The 24,704-nt window shown below is 29.2% G+C and overlaps 7 protein-coding genes and 1 long non-coding RNA gene across 16 annotated transcripts; 4 read left to right on the top strand and 4 right to left on the bottom strand.

Annotated features, from left to right (window-relative positions):
- The first annotated feature begins 1,075 nt into the window (after nt 1–1,075).
- LOC124424008 (asparagine--tRNA ligase, cytoplasmic) lies at nt 1,076–4,040 on the top strand. 2 transcript variants are annotated; one of them, XM_046962448.1, is made up of 10 exons: nt 1,076–1,236; nt 1,434–1,502; nt 1,761–2,171; nt 2,236–2,393; nt 2,516–2,659; nt 2,723–2,871; nt 2,954–3,082; nt 3,160–3,409; nt 3,482–3,745; nt 3,824–4,040. In XM_046962448.1, the coding sequence occupies exons 2-10, from the start codon at nt 1,460–1,462 to the stop codon at nt 3,953–3,955; spliced, it is 1,680 nt and encodes a 559-aa protein (XP_046818404.1). In that variant the 5' UTR covers nt 1,076–1,236; nt 1,434–1,459; the 3' UTR covers nt 3,956–4,040. The 2 variants fall into 2 exon arrangements, with proteins under 2 accessions (XP_046818404.1, XP_046818413.1); XM_046962457.1 differs by lacking the exon at nt 1,434–1,502 and having other exon boundaries at nt 1,122–1,236.
- Nucleotides 4,041–4,430: 390 nt separating this feature from the next.
- LOC124422685 (vacuolar fusion protein CCZ1 homolog) lies at nt 4,431–7,439 on the top strand. 2 transcript variants are annotated; one of them, XM_046959494.1, is made up of 10 exons: nt 4,431–4,826; nt 4,965–5,078; nt 5,168–5,261; nt 5,336–5,551; nt 5,667–5,842; nt 5,919–6,062; nt 6,123–6,268; nt 6,515–6,779; nt 6,869–6,996; nt 7,166–7,439. In XM_046959494.1, the coding sequence occupies exons 3-10, from the start codon at nt 5,253–5,255 to the stop codon at nt 7,216–7,218; spliced, it is 1,137 nt and encodes a 378-aa protein (XP_046815450.1). In that variant the 5' UTR covers nt 4,431–4,826; nt 4,965–5,078; nt 5,168–5,252; the 3' UTR covers nt 7,219–7,439. The 2 variants fall into 2 exon arrangements, with proteins under 2 accessions (XP_046815450.1, XP_046815440.1); XM_046959484.1 differs by having other exon boundaries at nt 4,984–5,078.
- A 187-nt stretch (nt 7,440–7,626) lies between these two features.
- Nucleotides 7,627–10,907, bottom strand: LOC124427285 (25S rRNA (cytosine-C(5))-methyltransferase nop2). 4 transcript variants are annotated; one of them, XM_046970011.1, is made up of 8 exons: nt 10,717–10,907; nt 10,505–10,600; nt 10,330–10,430; nt 9,377–10,235; nt 8,955–9,122; nt 8,680–8,875; nt 8,217–8,585; nt 7,627–8,091 (listed from the first exon to the last, which is right to left on the bottom strand). In XM_046970011.1, the coding sequence occupies exons 3-8, from the start codon at nt 10,424–10,426 to the stop codon at nt 7,630–7,632; spliced, it is 2,151 nt and encodes a 716-aa protein (XP_046825967.1). In that variant the 5' UTR covers nt 10,427–10,430; nt 10,505–10,600; nt 10,717–10,907; the 3' UTR covers nt 7,627–7,629. The 4 variants fall into 4 exon arrangements, with proteins under 4 accessions (XP_046825967.1, XP_046825959.1, XP_046825976.1 ...); XM_046970003.1 differs by having other exon boundaries at nt 10,669–10,907; XM_046970020.1 differs by lacking the exon at nt 10,505–10,600 and having other exon boundaries at nt 10,658–10,907.
- Nucleotides 10,908–11,006: 99 nt separating this feature from the next.
- On the top strand, nt 11,007–12,477 carry LOC124427298 (39S ribosomal protein L39, mitochondrial). Its single transcript, XM_046970041.1, has 2 exons — nt 11,007–11,277; nt 11,427–12,477. Exons 1-2 carry the CDS (start codon nt 11,267–11,269, stop codon nt 12,427–12,429), a joined length of 1,014 nt encoding a protein of 337 aa, XP_046825997.1. The 5' UTR covers nt 11,007–11,266; the 3' UTR covers nt 12,430–12,477.
- Nucleotides 12,478–12,920: 443 nt separating this feature from the next.
- Nucleotides 12,921–15,030, bottom strand: LOC124431065. The gene is made up of 4 exons (XM_046978473.1): nt 14,846–15,030; nt 14,206–14,622; nt 13,776–14,076; nt 12,921–13,567 (listed from the first exon to the last, which is right to left on the bottom strand). Exons 1-4 carry the CDS (start codon nt 15,028–15,030, stop codon nt 13,151–13,153), a joined length of 1,320 nt encoding a protein of 439 aa, XP_046834429.1. The 3' UTR covers nt 12,921–13,150.
- On the top strand, nt 13,336–15,071 carry LOC124431069. 2 transcript variants are annotated; one of them, XR_006943905.1, is made up of 2 exons: nt 13,336–13,437; nt 13,991–15,071. It is a non-coding gene; the product is annotated as an uncharacterized LOC124431069 (long non-coding RNA). The 2 variants fall into 2 exon arrangements; XR_006943904.1 differs by lacking the exon at nt 13,336–13,437 and adding an exon at nt 13,760–13,897.
- Nucleotides 15,072–15,511: 440 nt separating this feature from the next.
- Nucleotides 15,512–18,860, bottom strand: LOC124431020 (gastrula zinc finger protein XlCGF57.1-like). Of its 3 annotated transcripts, none has more exons than XM_046978391.1 (3): nt 18,735–18,860; nt 16,640–17,305; nt 15,512–16,552 (listed from the first exon to the last, which is right to left on the bottom strand). In XM_046978391.1, the coding sequence occupies exons 2-3, from the start codon at nt 17,240–17,242 to the stop codon at nt 15,950–15,952; spliced, it is 1,206 nt and encodes a 401-aa protein (XP_046834347.1). In that variant the 5' UTR covers nt 17,243–17,305; nt 18,735–18,860; the 3' UTR covers nt 15,512–15,949. The 3 variants fall into 3 exon arrangements, with proteins under 3 accessions (XP_046834347.1, XP_046834354.1, XP_046834339.1); XM_046978398.1 differs by having other exon boundaries at nt 16,655–17,305; nt 18,137–18,850; XM_046978383.1 differs by having other exon boundaries at nt 18,137–18,850.
- On the bottom strand, nt 18,685–23,695 carry LOC124431041 (chymotrypsin-like elastase family member 2A). Its single transcript, XM_046978411.1, has 6 exons — nt 23,188–23,695; nt 22,637–22,922; nt 22,412–22,557; nt 21,929–22,200; nt 20,220–21,263; nt 18,685–19,006 (listed from the first exon to the last, which is right to left on the bottom strand). Exons 1-5 carry the CDS (start codon nt 23,282–23,284, stop codon nt 21,090–21,092), a joined length of 975 nt encoding a protein of 324 aa, XP_046834367.1. The 5' UTR covers nt 23,285–23,695; the 3' UTR covers nt 18,685–19,006; nt 20,220–21,089.
- Nucleotides 23,696–24,704: the final 1,009 nt, after the last annotated feature.

Consider the following 24,704-nt stretch of genomic DNA (forward strand, 5'->3'; position numbering starts at 1 on the left):
GTAGCATAGTCATATACAATAATATAAATATCTATTAAATATATCTACATTTATTTTACACATTCAAAAATTTGCTAAGAAAGAAAGAGAGGATGTACTCTATTATAAATGATTATCATACCTATATATGCATGATATAAATTTGCAGACAAAAACATGTACATAAAAAATGCAACATATGTATATACGATATACGTACATATTTACTAGTAGGTAAATATCTACATTATGTTTGCCTCATCTGAGGAAAAGGGAATAAGAAAAGAAAGATGGTTTTCTCATCTCTTCCTGTTCCCAGCAAAAATAGATGTTTGGAAGGCGTTTACTGGCCCTTCCAAACGAACAACCAAATCTACTTATTTATACGCACCCGGAACGTCTATCGCAATCTTATGCGGAAAAGCATTTTACGCTCGAAAATGTGCACGTTACGCGAAAAAAATGAAAAGGTTAATATATTGGATATGAGATATAATATCAACGTGATTTTTTGATTTGATTTTTATACTTTTGGAACATTTTTTATTATAATTATTCGAAACAATAAAATCGATGAAAAGACTTAAGGATTTTTGTGTATATGAATGAATTTTGTAAACATTTTGTATTAGAATTATTTGTTCTTACAATTTTACAATACGATGGAAGTTTTATAGTTTTATAAAGTGATTATTAAATTATTTATATATTAAAATATTATAATACTATATAACGTAAATAATAAATACGCTTTAATAGTTAATTGAATATATGGTACACATTTAGAAAAAGCATATATTTATGTCAGTGATTCATGTTTTATGTCACGACCATCATGGCTGTCCTGCTACCACATAAATGAAACAGAATAAATTATTATTACGATTCGATTGATTTCTTATTATCAGCAAGTGATTACGCGTATAAACATATTGAATAAATATTTGATTAGTTTTAATCTATTATTAAGCAATAATCTGCAACAATGGAAACGATATTGGAAGAAATAGTTACTTATTTCAAAATATGAATTAACTATTATAAAATATTCAATGGTGAATGATTAAAATGTTTTTGCATAACGAATCTATTTACAATCGATATTATAGGTAAAATTGACTACCACCTGATTTTGTCCCAAGATGGCACTATACTAGCGCCATCGAAACCATTGAAATAAGAAGATTGATCCGGAAAGTGAATACTGCGTCTGAATCCGCGATATATATAATTATTCGAAGATAGAAGTATTAGAAGGTACATTAATATCGTTACAAAAATATAGACGTGATTAACACCGTTAAGTTTTTTTTTATTTAATTTGCATATATATACACCTTACTGTTAAAACGGCAGATTAACAGATTTTTTATGTAGTATATGTATTCTTATACATTTACATATTGTTTTAATTCATTAAATTACAACAAAATTATTTTTTAAATCTTTTATAGAAGATCCCAGAATTAATATATTTATCATGCCCGATAAAACATTGCCGAAATTGTCGAACTTAACTTTAGGTACGTATATGATAGGTTATAATATAGAAAAAAAAGATAAAATACCGTGTTTAGTAGTATGATGCAATTTTGTAAAACATTATAAATTGCTATCAAGCAGATATGTATTAACAAATAGAGCTGCTCCTTTCATAATAATCTTATAATAAAATCTTATAATAAATCTTATAATAAAAATACTTCAAACTATAATAATTAAAAATAAATTTGTGTAATTATGTATTATTTCCTTTATTTACAAACTTTGTGTTTTTCTAGGTGAAATTTATACATCGGAAAAAAATGGTAGTGATGAAAATGGAGATGGCACAGAACAAAATCCTTTTAAGACGATTTTACAAGCAATGAGACATGCTGGTAAAGAGCCTTTCCCATTGATCTACCAAGATTCACGAGATAGTGAAAAGAGATATGAACCAGCTAGTAAATCTCAATTAAAGAAAATTCAGAAGATTTGGACAAGAGAGCAATATAAGAATGAGGAAAAGCAAGCAAAACTACAAGAAGATGAAGAAAAAAGATTAAAAAATTTACAGGAAGCTAAAGAAATTGTCATTGAAGAAGATAAGAGTTTCCCAGATGCAACAAGAATTAAAATAAATAAAGCTTTAGATTATAGAGACAAAAGAATTAAAATATTTGGATGGATACATAGATTGAGACGCCAAGGTATGAAAAAATTATTTATATAATGTAATTTTATTAAATCATTAATCAAATTGTTCGTTTATAGGAAAAGCTCTTATGTTCATTACACTAAGAGATGGAACAGGTTTCTTACAATGCGTATTAAATGATAAACTGTGTCAAACTTATGATGCATTAACACTTTCTACTGAAGCTTCAGTAGAATTATTTGGAACTTTAAAATGTGTTCCTGAAGGAAAAAGTGTATGACTTTCATATATACTTTTATATATTTACTATATATTTTTAATTGATGTTAAGCATAAATTTATTAATTAATTCTATTCAAAATTAAAGATGTAAATGTTAACATTCATAATTTATAGGCACCTGGTGGACATGAATTGTGCGTTGATTATTGGAAATTGATTGGAGAAGCTCCACCTGGAGGTGCTGATTCCATTTTAAATGAAGAAGCTCTTCCTGATGTACAATTAGATAATAGACATATCATGATTCGCGGTGAAAATGTATGTAACAACGATAATTTTAGGTTGTATTATTAATTTTCTATTAATATATTTTTTGTATAGACAGCACGTGTTCTAATGATGAGATCTGTATTAATGCAAGCTTTTAGAGATCACTATAAAGCAAGAGGTTATTATGAAGTAACGCCTCCTACATTGGTACAAACTCAAGTAGAAGGTGGTTCAACTTTATTTAAATTAGACTATTTTGGGTAAATCAATATAACAAATATAAAGAAATTTTTAGATAACTTTGCATATAGAAGATAAATCAAAATAGAATATTTTTTTCAGAGAAGAAGCATATTTAACTCAAAGTTCTCAACTTTATCTTGAAACATGTATTCCAGCAATGGGAGATGTTTATTGTATTGCTCAGTCATACAGAGCAGAACAATCAAAGACAAGAAGACATCTTGCTGAGTAAAGATAATGATATATTTATTTTTTATATAAATAGATATACGAATAATACTTTAAAATGAAGTTCAAACTTGTAGGTATACACATGTTGAAGCCGAATGTCCTTTTATAACATTCGATGACCTGCTCGATCGAGTAGAAGATTTGATCTGTGATGTAGTGGAGCGTGTATTACAATCTCCCCTTGGTTATCTGGTTAAAGAATTAAATCCAGAATTTAAAACGCCTAAAAAACCATTTAAGCGAATGAACTATAGCGATGCTATTGAATTTTTAAAAGTTAATAATATAACAAAAGAAGATGGAACTTTTTACGAATTTGGAGAAGTATAATAAAATTTTGCGTTTTGATAATTTCATTAGAAACATGAATATTATATTTTAAATGATATCTTTCAGGATATCCCAGAAATGCCAGAAAGGAAAATGACAGACATGATTAATGAGCCTATTATGCTTTGCCGCTTTCCTATGGAAATTAAATCTTTCTATATGCAACGTTGTCCAGAAGACAAGCAACTTACAGAGTCTGTAGATGTTCTTTTACCAAGTGTAGGTGAAATAGTCGGTGGTTCAATGCGTATTTGGGACTATAAAGAATTGATGGAAGGATATACTCGGGCTAATATAAATCCTTCACCATACTATTGGTATACGGATCAGGTAAATAATAGCCAAATAAAATAGTAATATGATTACTTTATTTATAACCATATACTTAAAATTCGTTACTGATTTTAGAGAAAATATGGTTCATGTCCACATGGAGGATATGGGTTAGGTCTGGAACGATTTCTTTGTTGGCTACTAAATAGGTATCATATTCGGGAAGTGTGCTTATATCCACGCTTTTTGGAACGTTGTCGTCCTTAAACTTTATGCTCTTTAAAATTATTTACATGAAATTTAATGTAACTTCCATAGTTTTAAATAAAACAAAGGGCTCATTACTGATAAACTTAATTTTCAAAATAATTCAATATACATAATAAGTTTGCTTATTCTTTAAAAGAGAAAAGGATAATATGTATATCATTTTACTGTTATGATATATACATATATATAAAAATTATGATATATGAATGTAATTGGTAAATATAATATATCAATAAGTTTTGTTCTTTTTCATGTATGTAAATACATACATATATCCTCATTAAATGTCGAAACAATGTTTTTTAATTTTGATATGTAATAAATATTTACTATTGTTATATCATTATTTTTCTATAAATTAGTTTAGAAAAAAATTTTTATTAACAATTTATATGATATGCAGTAAATGGCACTTCAATATATACGAATATATATTAATTTATATATTATTCGTCATTTTCAAAAATTGAAATACATCACGGAAAAACAGCGATTAAAAAGATTGGAAACTCGACTTAAAATATATTCTTAGACTATGTATCGATTTATCGATAGACCTTTTTGTTTTCATTGGTTTAAATCGTTCGACTGAAGCATGGCTACATGATAGAAGATTGATTAAAACAGAGTGCTTATTAATATTTACACCAAACTATCTATTTATTCACAATGTTTACTTCAGCTATTGACTAATATGTCAAATAAATAATCATATGAAAGTTGTGTATATACATTTGTCAGATCTGTGTTCAGATTTTCTTAATATTATTGTAATTATTAACTATTAATCGAAATGACATCAAAACCTGAAATTACTTTGGAGCACTTTTATATCTTCAATGGCACATATGCAAAAAAAGAAGGCGAAGTGAGTATCTTAATATAATTAGGAATATTAAGAATATTTCATATTATTCAAATTATAATACTGTAAATTTGTTTAAAAAGGAATTATATAGATTAAACAGTAAATTTACATAAACATAACCTTTATCATTTTTGTAAGTGTTTTCATATTCATGTAGGAGGAGAAAAAAATACTTTATTATTACCCAGAAAAAGAATTAGATGTACAAATTAAAAATATAGGTCTTAGTGAAGCAATTATTAAATTCACAGAGTATGTATAATCATGTTTTATTTATTATGTTATTATGAAAATGATTTAATTTAGATTACTTTTATTCCTATTGTTATTTAATAAATTAGATCTTTTAATCCTGGACAACCTTGTGATTATTGTCATACACATAAAACTCGTCAAATTTATTATCAACCAGAACCAGATTTTTGGATGGTAATGGTAAGATATTGTGAAATAACATTATAAGTATGAATAATGTAAAATAAAGGCTATATTTTATATTTCTATCACAGATTGTTGGTATACCATACGTCTGTAGAGAAAAGGATGGTAACAAATATATGGAATATCAAAATGATGAAGTCTCGAGTAGTGTTTGTCAAGCTATATTAAAACAAACTTATGTTATGTTTCGATTATTTATGGGTTCCTTTGAAACGATAATCAATGATCCTGATTGTGGTTCCATAACTCTATTAAAACATAAACTTGAGCATTTCTTTTCAAGAGTAAGTAATAGTTTATGTATTAAATATAGCAATATATTGTACATTAATATAATTTATAACAAATGTTTACAATCTTACATTGTTACAAGGATTTATCTATACATATTTGTTTTAGTACCTGCTATCATTAAAATTAAATAACAGTGATATTTTGGATGTTTTTCAAGGTTTGCAATTCTTACCTCTTGACAAAATCACATTTTTACAAGTACAATGCTTTATGAATCTTGTAGAAGCAATGTTTTCTCAAGTCAAATATACAGCATTTCTTTACAATGATCAGGTTGTATGGTAAATAGTTTTAATGCTTTAATAGTTTTATATTATAAATACGATACAAATCAGATGGTTTCTAATATATATTTAGGAGTGGATTAGAACCAGAAGATATGCAAGTAGTATATAATTATTTAGTAAGCACATTATTACCAGCTCATCTTGAAAAAGAATTACACGGAGGATCAATGCCTCGAAATTCTCCATCACCATTCACAAGTTCCCATTATGGAAAGTATGTATAAATCTTTTATTATGTATTACAAAACATTATTATCTGCATTTATATCAACAGGTTTATTATTGGACCTTCCAGTATCAATGAACCAAGTTTAATAGGAAAATCTCCCACAGTTTTCATTAATTATTCAACCAAACCTGTATCTTTATATTTAGTTGTGTATCGTGCGTTAAGTGCTACAATATGTCTCTTTGTTGACAGTAAGTTAATCGAGAATATAATTCCTTATGTTATATACCAGGGTAATTAAATATTATGATTATTCAGAAGTTGCAACGAACTATTGTCGAGATAACATGTTTAAAAGAAAATATTTATTAAATTATTTAAATATATTATATATATATTATATATAATATATAATATTATCACTTATATATATATATAATAAAGTAACGGTGTAATTATATATATAAATATATATATTTATATATAAACTTTTTCAGGTAAAACAAATCTGTTAATAGACTTTTTTAAGAGTTTAGATAGTTTTCTTGGCCCACAATTAACTACATTAGTTAGTTGTGTGGCTGAACAATGTGCAAAACATGTTATAGTGACACCAGAATCATCTACAAAATATTTATATTTTAATAAACTTAATCTTGCTTACAAAAGTACAATACATTTAGATAATAGAAGGTGTTCTAATGTGTTAACTACTCCTGAAGTATTAAGAATCATTACTGATATATATAACGATACTAATAGGTAAGAATTTTATATCCTTAGTTATATCTTAGTAATTTTCTAAATTATGAATTGACATTATGAGGTTATCATACTTTTTTGTTATTCAGATTAAAAGAAGCTGGTGAGATCATTATTAAAACTATAAGTGATTATTGGGTTATTGGAAAATTATCGAATTTGAGAGAATTTTTTGTTGTAATACAGCAAAAGAGTGCCAGTATTCTAGAGATCGATGGTATGTACATTTTTTTAAATGTGCACAGACTCAATTTTGTTTTGTTATAAATTATCCTATATACTTCAAGAAAATATTTATATTCTCTAAGAAAATATCTATATACTCTAAGAAAATATTTATTCTTTTTATATTTTCAAAATTGTTAATTTCTTGATATCTATTACAGATGAAGTAAAAAGACTTTGTGACAAACAATTAAAAAGTATATTTTTCCACTGAATCTCCAGTGTTCAAAAAATTTAGAAAATGTATATTTTAACAAATAATATTCATTTTTGTTTGTAGTTGTAATTTGATAAACAAAAATACTTTTAATTATGTATCAATAATACATTTTTTGAGAACTGATCTTTTAATTGCAATTTTATAAACAAGTTGTATAATTTATTTCTTCAATGTTATGTAAAATATATATAATATATCCATATATATATTTAAAAGTATCTATTTTCTTAAGGCACGATATAAACATTATAAAATCATTTACATTTTTATGTAAATTAATTTAAATTTATATTATATTAATATTTTAATATCAATATTAAAAATTAATGAAGTAATGTTAGATCTTAAATATATATTGTAGTAATATTTTTAATTGGAAAGAATGTTAAATTGTTTATATAATTTTCACTCCAATGTTTCCTTTATTTGTTCTTCTTTAGAAATAATATTAGAAAATTTTTTAAGTTTTGCTACAAAAAATCCATCCATGTTGTGCGCATGTGGATAAAACCGTTTAGACAATTTAAGAGAAGGATGAAATCTATATTGTCTATAATTCGTAAAACCGTCAGCACCAAATTCTAAACCAGTAGGTACTAATTTGACATCACGTTTCTTCAAAGCAAAATCAATAATCCACTCATTTTCTTCTGGAAGAACTGAACATGTTGAATAAACTATAATACCACCTGACTCGGATCTAGCATTTACACAATCTATAGCCGCTAGTAATAACTCTCTTTGTAAAGTACAACAGCGTTGTACATCTATTTCATCTTTATTAGTTTTTACACTAGGATCTTTTGCAACAACACCAGTGCCAGTGCATGGAGCATCCAATAATACTCTATCAAATCCTTTAATAATCTAGAAATATATAATTTAATTAATTATGCATAAATAATACATTTTATCATGCAAAAGTAACATATTGATAACAAGCTTTAGTGTGTGTGTGTGTGTGTGTGTGTGTGTGTGTGTATTATACTTACAGAAGATAATTTTCTTCCATCATAACTGCAAATAATAGAATTGGCAATGCCAAGTCGATGAAAATTACCAACAATAGCTTTTATCCTGTCTTGATTTATATCATTAGACAAGAGAATACCAGTATTTTTCATAAGTGCAGCAATATGAGAGGATTTTCCTCCTGGTGCTGCACACATATCTAGAATTCTTTCATTTTCCTTAGGATCTAATGCCATAACAGGAAGAAAACTTGATGCACCTTGAATAATATAATATCCTGCTAAATATTCTGGAGTTGCACCCATTGGTACTTGTGATGAATACACTACTAATCCAACTTTTGTCCATTTTCCTATAGGATCTAGATTAACACCTCTGTTGATTAATGCCTAAGGAAGTAAAAAAATTGTTATAAATAATAAGTAATAATAAAATAATTAAAATACTAAAATTATAAATATTTATTATTTTTTATGAACTTACTTCTGCTAAGTCACGACGCCGAGTTTTTAGTGTATTTGTACGAATGGTCATAGGCCTTTGTACTTCGCTTGCTTCTAAGAATTCAAGTAATTCATCCAATGAAAATATCTGCATTAATTTTTCCAAAAGAAAATTATTATAACTATAATATGTGCACAGATCATGTTGAAGCAAATTTAAATACTCTGAGCGTGATCTAAAATGCAATATAACAGTAGTTATTTTCTTTACAATAATCATGACACACATAAAAAGAAACATATTAGCAAATATACCTATTTTCTTCTCGTAATTTTTTAAAATTTGATAACACCATAATAACATCTCGTATACGTTGTTGTATTTCTTTTAAGTCTGTAACATTTGCAAGTTCTTTTTCCATTGGAAATGAAAACATATTTTGTTGGGTTGCCATTTCTTTCATTTCTGCTTCTGCAAGTTCCCTATTAGATTCAAATATTTAAGTATATTTTACCTATAGAAATGTGATTAACTTTTTATACTAATATATATGATGAATTATAAACCATACAATAAGTTATATATTCTTAATTATAACATACGCATCTTATGATTTATTAATTATAATTTTACTTGTTGTAATGTGTCTGCATTTTGACTTTATTCTATAATTTCTTTTTTTAATAACATTGTAATTATTTACAAATGAATCTGTTATAATAATTTGTTTACTTACTCTTCTTTTTCTTGTTTTTTTCTTAACTTTTTATTTGCCTTTTCTATAGGTAATAAATCATCTTTTTCATCAAAATTCATGTTTCCAGTTTCTTCATCTTCACTAAATTCCATATCATCAGTTTCTTCTTCCAAATCATCAGTCAATAATTTATTTGTGTTTTTTAATTTCTTACTTTGTACTTCATTATTTTTATCAAATTTTTTATTTTTGTAATTATTTTTCTCATTATTTTTCTCTTTTCTTGAATCTGTATAATCATTTTTTGTTTTCATAGCATGAACTAATGTCTTATCTTTAGTTTTGTTTATTTTTTTATTCTGTTCTTTATTAGATATAATTAATAATTCATTTTTATTATTTATTTCCATATCACTACTTTCTTCTAAACTAGATTCTGTATTAATAGTTGTTGCTTTCACAATATTTTTCAATGATGTGCTTTTAATTTTCTTAGATTTCTTACTTTGTGTTTTCTTATTTCTATCGTATTGCTTATTATCAATATCAATTTCTGTATTATTATTTGTTAATTCATCAAACTCTGTATTGTTTTCTTTTGTAGGTTTAGGTAAAAGTTTTGTTTTTATTTTCCTTTTTAGCTTGTTTTGTACTTCATCATTTTTACTAGACACTGTATTTTCTTCATTAATTTCCATGCTACTGTTTATATCTTCAGTAATATTATTTTTAATAGCATTAACTACATTTTTCTTTATATCTCCTTTACTTTGTATACTATTCTGTATATCTTTAAATTTTTTAATATTTTGTGCATTTTCTTTTAATTTTTGTTTCTTTAATAATCTTTTTTTAACTCTTTGTTTTTGACGATGGCTTAATGTGCTTTCATTTTTCACTGTAATATATAGCATATACAATAACTTTTTATGTTAATTATAAAAATAAATTAATACTTAAATCTGTAACTAAAATAAATTAATTTAATATACCTGCCAATCCAGGAAATACTGGATCTCCTTGCTTTTTCGTCTTTTTACCTTTACCACTAGGTATAACTGTCTTATCGAATTTCGCTTTTCGCCCCATTTAACTAAAAACGACCAATTTTTATAACAATAAATTTATTGAATTCAATTGTTTATTATAGAATAATTTCACACTAACTTGTTTAGTTCGTTAATAGATACCAACTGAAATTGTATTTAGACTTTAACAAAACTTATATAGAAGATATATGGATTCTTTTCTTCTGTTGTATATCTGTCATAAAATAATCTTGTATTATTGATTATGTACATAAAATGTAATTAAACTTACTAAGTATTTACAATATTCTCGAAGCTGAACACGTGAATCAGGCGTCCATAACCTCTTACTTCTCTTATTGACTCTTTTCAGAACCTTCCAGTTTTTAAAAAATCTGCCCACAATTTTAATTCTATATTTTAAACGTTAGGTGGCGTAATAATTTATCGAATTCTTTATTTTATTTGAATGATGTATGAATTATTATTAAATACACGTTACTTATCGATATGCTGTTTATTTATTAAAAATATAATTTTAATGTAATATTCAATCGCGCCCTGATATTTACATCAATATTCTGATGTACTCATAGCGCCATCTGACTTTGCAAATGCAAGGTTGAAATTGTAGTCTATGTTTGATATTGTAACTAAGATTTCTTATATCTATAACTATTGCAAATAATTAAATAAGGCGTACTGAGGAAATGAATTAAATGCTTAGCGATTTACGACAAAATCTATAAATAAGTACTAAAGTAATAATTTATGAAATTATCTAATATTCTATTCATGGCATAAAAAATAAATTATTACATTCCGACATAAGAAAAAATACTTAAAATAAGAAGATTCATTCAAATGAAAACATTCATTTAACCTTTCAAAATTTTCAAAAATGTTTCAAAGGTTTGTGTAATATTTTAAATATACCATAGTAGTAAAAGGTTTTTATGGGCAAAACAATCTTCTAATTTCTTTATAGATATTTTCAATAGTAATTAGTAATATATTAAAAAATTGTGAATTTATAAGTTTTATTATATGATTTTTTGTAGATGTGGAAGCTTGTGTTTAAATAATTTGAAGTTGCAATCACATATATCTTCAAGATATGTGAGTATATTATCAAAAACAGAAGCAAAGAAAAGAAGAAATGAGCTCTTCGATGAACAGAAAAAAATTCAACGAGCTGCTATTGGTAGAATAGAAAAAATTGAAGTTAAATATCAATCACCAATAGAAGAAGTTGTTTTAGTTATGAATAAAGATATCTCAACTCCTCATGATTGCGCGAAACATATTTCTGAAGGTATTACTAATGTATCTGCTTTAGCATTAGTTGATGGAAATCCATGGGATATGCATAAACCTTTGACATCTAATTGCAACTTAGAACTTTTGAGCATGTTGACTCCAAAGATAAGTACAGTGAATTATGCTTTTTGGCGAACTTGTTCTTTTATTCTGGGTGCTATAGCAGATACTGCTTTTAAAGATGACATAACAGTACATTTACACAGTTTTCCAACACCTGTAATAAAGTCTGGGAGTTTTGTACATGATGTATTTATTGATTTACATGATTGGAAACCATCGGAAGCAGAGTTAAAAGCAATGTCTGCTTTATTTGTAAAACTGATAAATAGTGGGTTACCTGTAGAAAGACTAGAAACAACAGAAAATATTGCCAAAGAAATGTTTCATGAAAATCCGTTTAAATTTAGACAAATACCTGATATTGCTGCTCATAGTATTGATAATAAAATTACTCTTTATAGAATAGGAGATCATATAGATATTAGTAAAGGTCCTATGATAAGTAATACAAATATAATAGGACGTTGTACTGTTGCTGCCGTTCATAAGTTAATGTCAGACGATGACGAAATTATTTATCGTTTTCAAGGAATCGCTATTCCTAAAGGTATCCTCCTCAATCATTTCGCATATAGTATATTGGAAGATCGTGCTAAAAAACTAAATGATGTAATGTGGCAACCACAGAAAAATTTGGAAGAAGATTTTGCAGAAAATATGCAATTAGGTATTAAAAATTAGAAAGTTGGAAAGTATTGTATAAATGCATATAAACTTTATAAATTGTAATTTTTTATTAATTTGTTTAAACCCTACTTTTTTCCTTATTAATTTGATTCTTTATTTATAGATTTTACTTAATTATTGTAATATTATTGATAAAATTATTTATATTAATATATATATATATATATATATATATATATATATATATATATATATATATATATATATATAATAGAGATTATATATATATATATATAATCTCTATTTTCTCAATAATTTAAATGCGGAAGTCATTTAATTTTGTTAACATTTTTATAATTTTAATATTAAAATTTTTAGAAAAATAAATTAAAATGTTCATAAAGAAGTATTATTATTAATTTTATGCAAGTAAATGAGACATTATAATAAAGTTATTGGAAGATAAAATCTAGTATATAGTTTATAGTATATATAAATTTTTAGTTTTAGAAGGATGCTTTTTAAATGAATTCCTGACAAATTATAAACATATAATCAAAATTTTGATGATAATATATAAAACATGATAAAAATTTTGATTCTTATTAATATAATAGATTATATGTTAAAATATAATAGATTATATGTCAAAAATTTAAAAATTATATAGCAATTTTTCCAATATCTTTTGCTTATCAAAAGATTACATCAATTCTAACAAAAGTATACCATTTTTCTGTTTTGTGTTATAATTAAAAAATTTATTTGTAATGTACTAAGAAGAATGACGTATATGACGAGAACTATTAAGCTCCCAAGTAAAATTTCCTGGTAATCTATTAGCCAATGAAGCAGGACACATGATATCGAGTTTTAAATAAAGCTCTGGCCGATTAGTTGTTTTCGTATATATTTCTAGCTCATTGGACTGCAATAAAGTTCTTACAGTAAAAGGTGCCAGTTCTAGTGAACATTTTAATTCTACAGCTATGATGAGATTGAAACAAGGTGTTCCATGAATTTTTTCAATATCTTCTTGGACATTTTCGTGATCAGTTACTGGTAAGGATTTGATTTTGCTCTCATAAGCATACTTATTCATGTTCCCATAATAAAAAAATTGTCCACCATATTCTCCATAACCAGAATATGTGGATACTGGTGGTATTCTTGGAGGTGGTATGGACGGTTCCTATATACAAAGCTTTTTATTTAATATTGTATGTATGAAATTATGAAAATATTTATACTTTCATGTAAATTGAAAGAAAGTTATTTAAGATAAAAAATATGATGAGTTTTAATTAAATTTTATATAGCAATAATTATTAAAAGATGACAATATAAAATTGTATAAAAAAATAAAAATATTAGTCATCACATTATAACATAAATGTTACCTGAAAAAGTAATTCTCGTTCATATTGTAAATTTTCATAATAATGTTCATTGACACTGCTAACTAAACGACGTAATCTGAGGTACATAAAACGCTGCTGGTCTTTCCAAGAATTTTCATCAGGTATACTTGGAATTTTTAGACAAGTGAACCAAGCTCGTTTTATTACATATTTTAGCTTCATACTAATAATACCATTTTTGATTCCTTCATTAGACAATATATTAAATGATAAAACTTGACGTCCTTCTGCAAGACAGTCTAGAACATCTATAGCTTTACATCCGGACACCAAAACAGATCTAATCATAAAATTACTTTGTAAGTACATAGAAAATAAAAATTATATTTGGAAAAGGAGGTATTGTACATTTATCTTTTATTCATTTATATATTTCTGCATTTTATCATATAAGTATATTTCTTTTTACCTGTTCACTTTGCATTCAGAATTTTTTTCAAAATAGTTCATAAAGCGCTTGCAATCAGATATAAAGAAAATAATGCTAGAATCTGGCGGATGGAGCCCAAATAAAGAAACAGGACAATTTATAGCACGATGAAGCAAACTATTTAAATTATCAAGCAGACTACCAGCATAAAAACAAAGTCGTGAAAATTTCTCTGGTTTTGAAGGATGTGTATATCTCCAAGTTACAGCTCTGAGCATCTTGTATTGTGCCATGACCATTTCTAGGATATTGAATACTCTGCTGAAGGTTAGTAGGTCAGCACCTGTCTTAACTTTCATTATCATTGTTTCTGTATGTTTCATTGCACTTTCAAGTTTTGTACCAGCAATAAGAAATGAAGTATTCAAAACTATCGTAGCGACGTTCGAACAACGTCTGAAAAAATCATATGGTCTTTTGATTTATTTGCTATTATTATGTATAAATATTAACCGGTAATCACATTTAAAAATGCAAGTATAATAACTGATTACAAATATGAATCACCGATTAATACTTATTCCTGTTAATAAATAAATGATGATAGTGATTATATCAACATATTTTTATCAAGGTGAGAATTTATTATATTTCAATGAATATTCGTTAGATATTCCACCTGGACACTAGACGAACTGCAGTAGCTACATCATGTAAGGGTAATAAACGTAATACTATTTCTAAAACTTCTGGTGGAAGTGTGTCCAGAGTGTGGTAGTAAAAACTTTCATCGACCGTATGCTTTTGCATATTCTTCTGCTCTTTGCATCTCGATGATGTTTTTCGACGCTTATTTGGGTTCATTTGAAAAGAAATCCTAATAAAAGCTATGTTCTTAATTTGGATAAAATTTTGTCTTTTCGTATTGCGTTTCAAATTTTGTACAAATATAGCCAACGAAATATTATTATTTTGTTAAACATATCAACGTAATATATCGTTTCGTCGTTAGAAAATAAATATATTCGTATATTATTATTAAAATATATTCGAGTGAAAATTTAGTAAAAACTAAAATGTCATATAATATCTGCTATAATAAAACAAAAGAATCGTTCCTTGAAATAGTTCGTTCATTATAATCGTGTTTAAACACAATTAATATTTTTAAAAGTATGTAATGTTATAAAAACGCAAATCGCAGGATTCTTGGTAAATACCCGCTATTACCTATAAATATAAAATTATTCCCTAATATTGAAGTAATATAATAATATTTGTATTCTATTAGGATGATATTATAGATGTATTAAAATTACGAGTAATAAAGTTAATGACTCTGGCATTTCGTCGACACATCGATATTAAAATTTTATTAAAATATTCTAGAAATGGTGCACAGCAAATAACGTTACATTTATTTGTTATCTTCTTTGTTCCATCGTAAGCAAATTTAAGATTTATTCGTCTTCTTTCGAATTTTTCGAAAACAAAATTTTGTATAAGAATTTTCGACGAGACAAAACAAAAGAATAATTTAATAACTTCATCATTGTTATACATAATACATTGATTTTACCATTAAAAAAGATATATAAAGACTATGTAGAAAAAAAGTTCAATACGCCATATATAAGAAATTGAAACTCATTAATGCTAATTTTTTTTTTATCGGTGCATCTTCAGAAAACTAACAAAGATTTCAACGTAAAGTCTATCATATCTCTAGATATACATACGAGAGAAAAAGCTTTTAAATCAATACATTCGATACGTCTTATTGTTAAGCGGTAAAGTTCACCGGCATCAAGAGAGTAAATTTAGCTTGATCGACCGGCACTTCCTCAGATGCACACGGACTGATGCTATCCAAGAGATTTTGTATAGCACTCTGATTTCCAGGATGCTTTCTTTTGGTGTGTTCGCGTCTGTGCTTCAATTCCTTGAACGTCTTTCCGCACTGCTCGCATACGTAAGGCCTCGCTGCTTCGTGGGAACGTACGTGTCCCTCGTAATGACTCTTTCTCACAAATTTCTTGCCGCACTGGGCACAATCAAACTGATAACGACCTTCGTGTGCGGCTACGTGGGAGCTCAATGTCCATTTTGTTTTGAAAGTCTTCGAACAGTAGTCGCACCTAATTTTTGTCGCGACTTTGCCACTAGCAACATCGACTGTTTTTTCGGAAGACGATGTTCTTCGTGGATTTTTATGCAGTAGAAGCATCTCTTCGAGAAGGAAATCATCCTCCTTTTCATTTTGTGGCATCGACTGGGCCGACTGAGTGTGCAAGATAGCACCCGCGTGTTGCTTCATATGTTCCTGCATATCGGCTTCATTCTGAAGTTGTAACCCGCATAGAGTGCATACGTTCTTCGCCATTGTCTGAAATTTCGATATTATATATTTGAAGATCAAGGATTGATATTAGTTTTATACAATGTTAAAAGTAATTTTATTATCTGTGATTACCTTGACAATGATTACCTTGTCATGCATAGCGAGATGAGCCTTAAATTTGCCTTCCTCTAAGTATCTTTTCTTGCAACGAGGACATGTGTACGTTTTAACGTTAGTTTCTGTATCTCTAGGAATTTCTGTCTTAAAGGACTCGTTCGTCCTCAAAGCAGAATCGTTTACGAGATTCTTTGCATATTCAAGGCAACCGATGACCAGTTGTCCCTTCTCACCATCCATCAGCTTTTCTTTCCGCATTTCATGTCGTGCAATGTGACGCTTCAAATCATGTGCCCTTGAAAAAGCGCGACCGTATCGTGTACAAGTGGGATAAGGACAACCCTTCGTCTTATCATTTCTAATTCGCGGTGTAGCTCCATTCGGTGAACGTTGCTTTGCATCCTTCCCACAATCCTTACAAGATGCTTTCTCGACCTTTTGTCCGGAAACAGTGGCCAATTGAGCGGACAACGGTATCACTATAGAAATGGTCTCATTCGAACCTGGCGTTATTATCGGACCGACATGTATCGCTGGCGGTGTGGTTAATGACATATTGTTATTATTGTTGTTATTATTATGATTGTTGTTATTGTTATTGTTGTTGTTTCTGTTCATGTTTGATCAGCCAACGAAAGTCCTTTTATATCATCCAGTTAATAGCTTTGTCTATTTTCGTACCTGAAATAAAGATGTTTTGAGCGAACAAACTAATTAATGAAAAGAGCAGAAAAGCTTAATTTTCAAACGTTTGTAAATAGTATATAGGATATCTAATTTATAACATCATACATATTAGAAAAAAAAATATTATTGTTACATATAAAAAGGAAAAAATTCTATAAAATTTGCTTGAAAGTTCTTTTATTCGAGATTTTGTCTAGTTACTGAAATATTGACTTTTAACAAATTGAATGACTCATCCTATATATGTGATTGTATGTACATGTTGTAAAAAGAAAATAAGAAATTATGAAAAAACGAATAACGATGATAAATAGATTATAAACTAATAGATATAAGAAAAAAATTAAATGATCGAAAGAAACGTTTCAACGGTCATACAAATTCGTCGTCTTGTTACGTACTGTACAATCTAACGCATTCTGTATTATTTCAAGTTCAAAAAGGCATAATCAGTGCATGAAGGTTATACGAAAAGTTCGAATTAACGTTTCTCCTGATTTGAATTTGTCCATCGTCGGCATCGTAAAAATCACCGTTACCAACGTATTCCATTCTGCTGAAGCATAAATATAAACGTATCGTTCTGTTACGTTACGATGCGGACTATAAAAGACGTAGCCATTTTGAATCAATTCGATATTCGTTAAACCCTCTTTTTCTCGACGCACCCATTTTTCTCGCGAAAAATTTACCTTTAAAGCGCGTTACTTTTTAGTTCTCGAAATCAAGAAAAGAAAATCGAAGGTCAAAAGAAATAACATTGTAATCGGATCACGGAAAAGAATCTAATATAATAGCATCGAAGCATTCAACGTCGTCTCTTACTTCGTGTCGCAGTAGTCGGCGCGTCCGTTTTCTCCCTTCCGAGGGACTCCCTTTGGAATAAAAGGCTTCCCCCGGCGACGTTCTTCCGTCTACCGTTTCAGGAAATGTTTCATCGAGTCTCCCTCTCGTTCCTTCTTTTTTCCATTTTCGTATTGAGCGCGTCTGCACGTGCAGTCGTCATCATTTTCTTCCCTTCCACGATGAGAAACCGATTCTATTCCTTCGCGTCCTTTTCCTGCCTGTTTCTGCGGTCAATGTCGCGTCTCTATCCTTCGCATTTCTCGTTTCTTCTTTACTTTCTCGCGTATATATCTCGATTCGAATCCTATAGGTATTCGAAAGACGACGGAAATAAAGAAAAAAAAGGAGAGAAGGGGAAGGAAGAAAGAGAAAGTAATAGAGTCAAGCTACGATCTCTTTTGGAATTGAAACATGTTTTTACGATGAGTCGACGTTACTGCAACACTGTCTCTCCCTTTCTCCATGCTCTCTCTCTCCCTCTCTTCTTCTTTCTACTGAACACTCTCTTCTCGCGATTCTCGTCTTTCACTTCTCTTTCCCCATCTAATCGTCTCTAACCACTTTTTTTCTTTCCCACCTAGGTTTTCTCGAAGAAATGACGGTCTCCCTCACTTTCCTCAGCTCGATGAAAGTGTCCTACTGATTGAGAACGTACACTCTCACTCCCGACTGTACCGCTCGCCATGGACGCGAGAGGTGGAGTGTATTCGTGCGTCGTCGCTGGTTCGTACCCTCCCTCTTCACGCCGCTCCCAATCTACCCTTGGCGTCCCTTTCTGTCTTTCAGGCGACTACGATGACGTATACAGTAAGGGTCACGTGATCCACTTTTGGCTTGCGCGGGATAAATCTGTAGATTTAAATATACCTACGTAATTTTAAACCTGATAAATATATATTTAAATATCTTATTTATTCAAATTATATATTTTTATAGAATAAAAATAAAAATAAAAAGTGATTTGTTTTTCTCTAAAAAAGGAACTTTTTATGATTAAGTCTGTATGTTATTTACGATAGTGGTACAATATGGCTATTAACATTAAATGGCACACCCTTTCGCATTGTCCCCAGGGAAAGAATTCTATAGTTAATCAACTAATGGTATAAATTAATATTTACCCCCGACAAAATTTCTACCTAATTGTAAGTCTGCGCTACTCTGTTATATATTGTTTTAATATCAAATTACAAAGACTGATTCATATTAGCTTTTTTGTTGTTATCTAAACGTTAAGTTCTCAAGTAAATGTTATTTTATTATCGGTGTGCATTATTATATGACATTAAAAAAATATGACACATGTGGTGGATATCTAAGCAGCAAAGAAATTTCATTATAACGCTTAATTAGTCCGAACATATTTCTATCTTTCCTATGTAAATGGAACAGTAATACTGACAACACCAGGTGCGCAATAACGTAACAAGGCATATAATATAATTGGTAAATGTGTGTGTGTGTGTATGTGTGTGTGTATGATAAATGACGCGTTTCGAGTAAATATGACTAAAACAGATAAAATAATATGTATATAATAATAATTTATTATGTTGATTATTATCATATTAGTTCGATTAATGATTTCATTTTGTGATTGCTTATTTTAATCAAGTACTTGAATCAAGAAACTTAGGGAAATAATATAGAAAGAGCATGATAAGATTATTTAAATAATATAATGTTATTCTATATATTTTCATTATTCTTAAAATAACACGATGCGATAAATATATTATTAAATAATTGAATAGCTGTCTGGCTCATACCTGATGCATTTACTGTTCGATAACACAGAATTTAACTACGTTATTAAACTTGCGAACTTAGTACCAAAGAATTAAAACTTCACCCTTCAACTACAGGCTTTTAGCTTTTTCTTATAATTATATCAATAGAAGATATATACAATATCATACTTTGTTTCTATAATAATGTCTTGCTTCTCATTTGTTTTTTTAAGACAATATATTTACATGTATATCTATATGTAACATATATATTACAACAATAATAATAATTAGTATACAGAATGTAATAGAGTTATTTAAAATTAAATTACACTTATTGTCAAATTGGAACAATAATACTTAATACGATTTCTTGTTTCAGATGATGCATCGAGTAGCTTTATTGGTAGATACTCTTACGTAGGCTTTCCTACGTTGAGTGTTTCGTATTACGTTAATTAATGTATTCACTTCAATGTAATAATATGTATATACGTGGATACTTGGACTGTACTGCGTACGCCTAGCTATAAATCGATATTTCTAATTTCATCGAAGAAGCGCAACCACTTTGATTGTATTACATATATAATGTTGATGTTATGCAACGTCCCTATGAAAACGGAAGTTCGTAATACATCCTATATAAATGCAGATCTCCTTGTCTCGAGTATGGAAACGAATATCAATCGCAATAGTACGCGGATGAATTTTTCTATCTGCTGGCAAATAGCTTTTCTTCGAAAAGCTATTTTCGAAAGTTAAGAAGAGAATGTTTCCGTTACACTTTTTTCCTACTAGGTAGTTTTCTATTAGGTTTCATTCTTCTTTAAGTTATACAGGTAACAAATGTCTTTTTTATCGTACGTTGTAAATATAACGTAAAATTAAAAATAAAATGTATATAAACACATTCAGCAAAAGTTCAGAATGGCGCAGTTCTTACAAAATATTATTTCATTATGTAGCAATAGTAAAAATCGAAAAATTTCGGAAAGATTACATCAAAGATTTTAAAAATTATTTGTAAAAAACATAAATTATTAATACATTGTAAACATTATAGATATTGACTTTTAATAACTTATGTGACTCACTTTGTGCATACATGACATACGTACATATATACAAACATGCAATAATTGAATATAATCTATAAATTGTAACTTGCTTCATATAATCCAATCACGATGAATAATAATCTATATGTCACTATCATTGTCGATAATGTTTCTTATCCAATTCAAATAGTGCTGTATCCTGGTGTAAACGTCGGGATATCCTGGTCTAGCACATCCAGAACCAAAAGAAGTAACACCGGCTAATTGCCAGACACCGTCTGAACGACGGCATTGTAGGGGGCCTCCAGAATCTCCCTGATGCAAAAACAGATAGATAAAGTAAACGTTTTAAAAATGATTCAACATTTACCGATTATGTTGATAGCATTAATACCACAAGCACACTGTAACCACGATGTTTTATTACGTGAAAGCGTAAGAGAAGACTAATCAGAATTGAATTAGCACTTTCGAAACATAAAACATGCTCTATTACTCGACGTGAAATCCGATTCAGTATAAATGAGCGGACTGATGCGTCGCATAATCATTAAAATCGACCATTTCATGACGATAGATCGATCAGACTAATCGTTGCGTTCGTATTTTCACAAAAAAACATTACACACGGTGTAGAGAAATAGAGAAAGTGTAAGAAAGAAAAGCAACATCATTTTCTTGATGCTATCCTCTAATGTTGTTTTTCTGTTTTTTCTTATTTCTTATTTTATTTACATGTCAATATAATCCAATCTCAAACGAGTTAATGTTAATTTGACGAAAGGCGCCGGGGTACAATTTGCTTGAGTGTATCGAAAGAAGACATTATAATAGTAATCTTAGTACAGCACTTGGTTCGATTCGGTCGGAAAATGGGACAGCGTGATACGAGAATTTATTTTTAGAAAGAATAAACTGATTTAAATAATTTTCTTTTCTATTTATGCTCTTTTTAACTATGACTATACGTCAATACTTACAACACAACTTCCTGAAGAGCCATCAATGTGTCCAGCACACAAGTGGCCATTAACAATAGGAACGGATTTTCCGTAAGCGTGTAAGCACTCTTCGAGATTTAACAATGGCACCGAAGCCTCGAGGAGTGCAGTCGAGAGAGATGGTGAAGGTCCATAACGACCCCAACCGGATGCTACGCAATTGCTGTCCGTGAGTTTTTCCTCCGCGTCTGGAAGACATATCGTCTTCACTACTTTGGAAAGAGGCGCTGGTCTAGCAAGTTTCATTAAAGCTAAAAAAAGATAAAAAAAATATACGATCAGTGTTCTATATATTTCTGTTTATTCAATCACCTTGAATGGTGGCTGGTATATATGTACTATTTACTGACATGTGTGATTCTTATTTTACTTCTAAATCTGACGCAAGTTCGTATAATTAATTAATTGATATTCCATTCGTTGTTTAAGTATTACCATTTTTTTGATGTAACATATACTCACCGATATCGTGAACATAATTATTAAATCTCTCATGAAGTATCACTTGTTCGACGGGTAATCTGGCTGATCCACGACTACCGGAATCTAATTCTCTTTCTCCAACCACAACCGTCCATAAGGCACCGATTGGAAGATTAAAGAGATCGCTAAGAGCAAAAAGATTGATGACATCACTTTTTTTTTATACTTTTTGAAATGCTCAGATTATTCGAGTAGGATGCTAACTTGTGGATACAGTGTGCCGCCGTAATGACCCATTTAGGATCGATGAGAACTCCACCGCACCAATGACCGATAAAACCTAATTTTGGATGTAGTAGCTGCAGAGAGACTTGCCATGGCCAAGATCCTCTTCTACTGGGTTTTCCGTTAAAGATTCGTCCCGTCGTAGAGATAGTTGTAGAAACAGCCGTTTGTCGATTGGACGTCATTGACGTCGTGGATGTTACTTTATTCTTCTCAAAAGTTGTGGATCGTGGTTGCCTATGAGATGCTGCTGGACATCCGCACTCTATTATTTCAAAAACTTTGGTTCTTCCTCAATTGCCCTCTGCGAATTCTCATGCGAGACCGATCGAAATTTAATTCACAGAGGAGGATTGAATTAAAAATTTTCTCTTTGAGATAAAACAAGGAAACGAAGTAAAATATTAATAAAACATTAATAATATTAAACATTGAAAAATGTTTCCTAGAAAAATTTGGTAGCAAAATTCTTTCTTATAACAATTTTTTTTTAGAAAAAATCAAATACTCGCAACTTCATCTGAACTTACTTAAATGATCGTCTCGAATGATTTTCATCATGGTGCAATCGACCATCGCGAGAAGGAAAAGAAGAATCGCTACGAATCCACAGCGCAAATAATTCATGTCCGTTGCACGTGAAATTGTTTAACGATTCTTTCAATCGATTAGAAATAAATACAGATTCGTCGTTACATATCGTTATTGTTGTCTTGTTTTCGCCGTTGTTATCGTTACTTTTGTTTTCATTGTAATACGCACTCGAAAAACATCTTCGACAATTTTATTAATTCTTTGCAATCTGAAGCAAAGGCATTAAAGAAACGATTAAAATTTGATGAGAGAAAAGAGGCAGAGATAATACTCGTAATCGTTTGAGGAGAGATCCTGCGGAGGAACTCGAAGAAAGTGAGCGCGTCTGAAAGCACACCGCGATCGTGCTGAACGAATGCAGACTGCGAGTTCGCAAGGAATGAATATCGCTCTTGCCACGAAAGTTGCTATACAGTATCCCCGTTTTTTCGCCACTCTTTGTCTATCAAAGTGACCGGAACAAATTGCTTCTTCATCGTATATATGTTTATACCGATGGTCATTCGAAATCAATCGAAATTTAACCGATTCTATATGCGATTCTACAAACTTCTATTTAAAAAAGAATTTTTATATGTCAAAAGCTAAATACAGTGAATTAATAAAAATATATACTTTATTTTACGTGCAAATATGATATTAATTAAAAAAAAAGAAGTTTAACCAGTGAAGATAATCATTTCATTAATGAATTCTCATTAAGGAAAGGAAATTATCAGTTTCACTCATTACAATCTGCAAGTTCAAAGATATCAGCCGTATGCTCTGATTATTCAAACTACTTTGATTGCTAAGAAAGTGAGCAGGAATGATAAGAATTTTACTACGAGTAAACGTTAAATATGTTTATTTTTTAAATATAATATAAACTAGTTCTGCTGTTATTTGATTAATAACCATTTATCGGGGTCTGCTTTTTAAAAATACAATCCTGTCAATGTCCATTTGAAGATAAAACAGAAATTGACAAATACTGATACGATAGCATTCATTGCGATATTCGATCGTTATATTTTTCTATTTGCATGAATTAAACCGTTTGATTTATCGCTGTACCACTTTTTCTATGCGTAATTGCGTTTCGCTATACTTGGTTGGTCACGAGTCGAAGAAGTGGACGAAGAAAGTTCATCAAAGTGGCTCGACGGCGAACCACCCATGTGTCAAATCCTTCCTTCCCTGTTTGTTTCAATCTTAATCATAGCGAGACGATCATATGCGCGACCTCAAATCCGTTGTTGAATGCTTATAATACTTACTACTTCATAAAGTGAAACCAATCGGATGCGCAATTCACAACCTCTAAGTTCTGATCGTATAGAGAAAGTGAAACTGATTCGTGCTATTTATGTTATTCGTGTTTATGGAAAAAAAAGACGAACGATCTTTATGTCATGAAATAAAATAATTATCGCCTCTCCCTTTAAGTCGAATTGGATAATCAATAATAAAT

This window comes from Vespa crabro, chromosome 1 (assembly GCF_910589235.1).
Source record: "Vespa crabro chromosome 1, iyVesCrab1.2, whole genome shotgun sequence".
Lineage (NCBI taxonomy): Eukaryota > Metazoa > Arthropoda > Insecta > Hymenoptera > Vespidae > Vespa > Vespa crabro.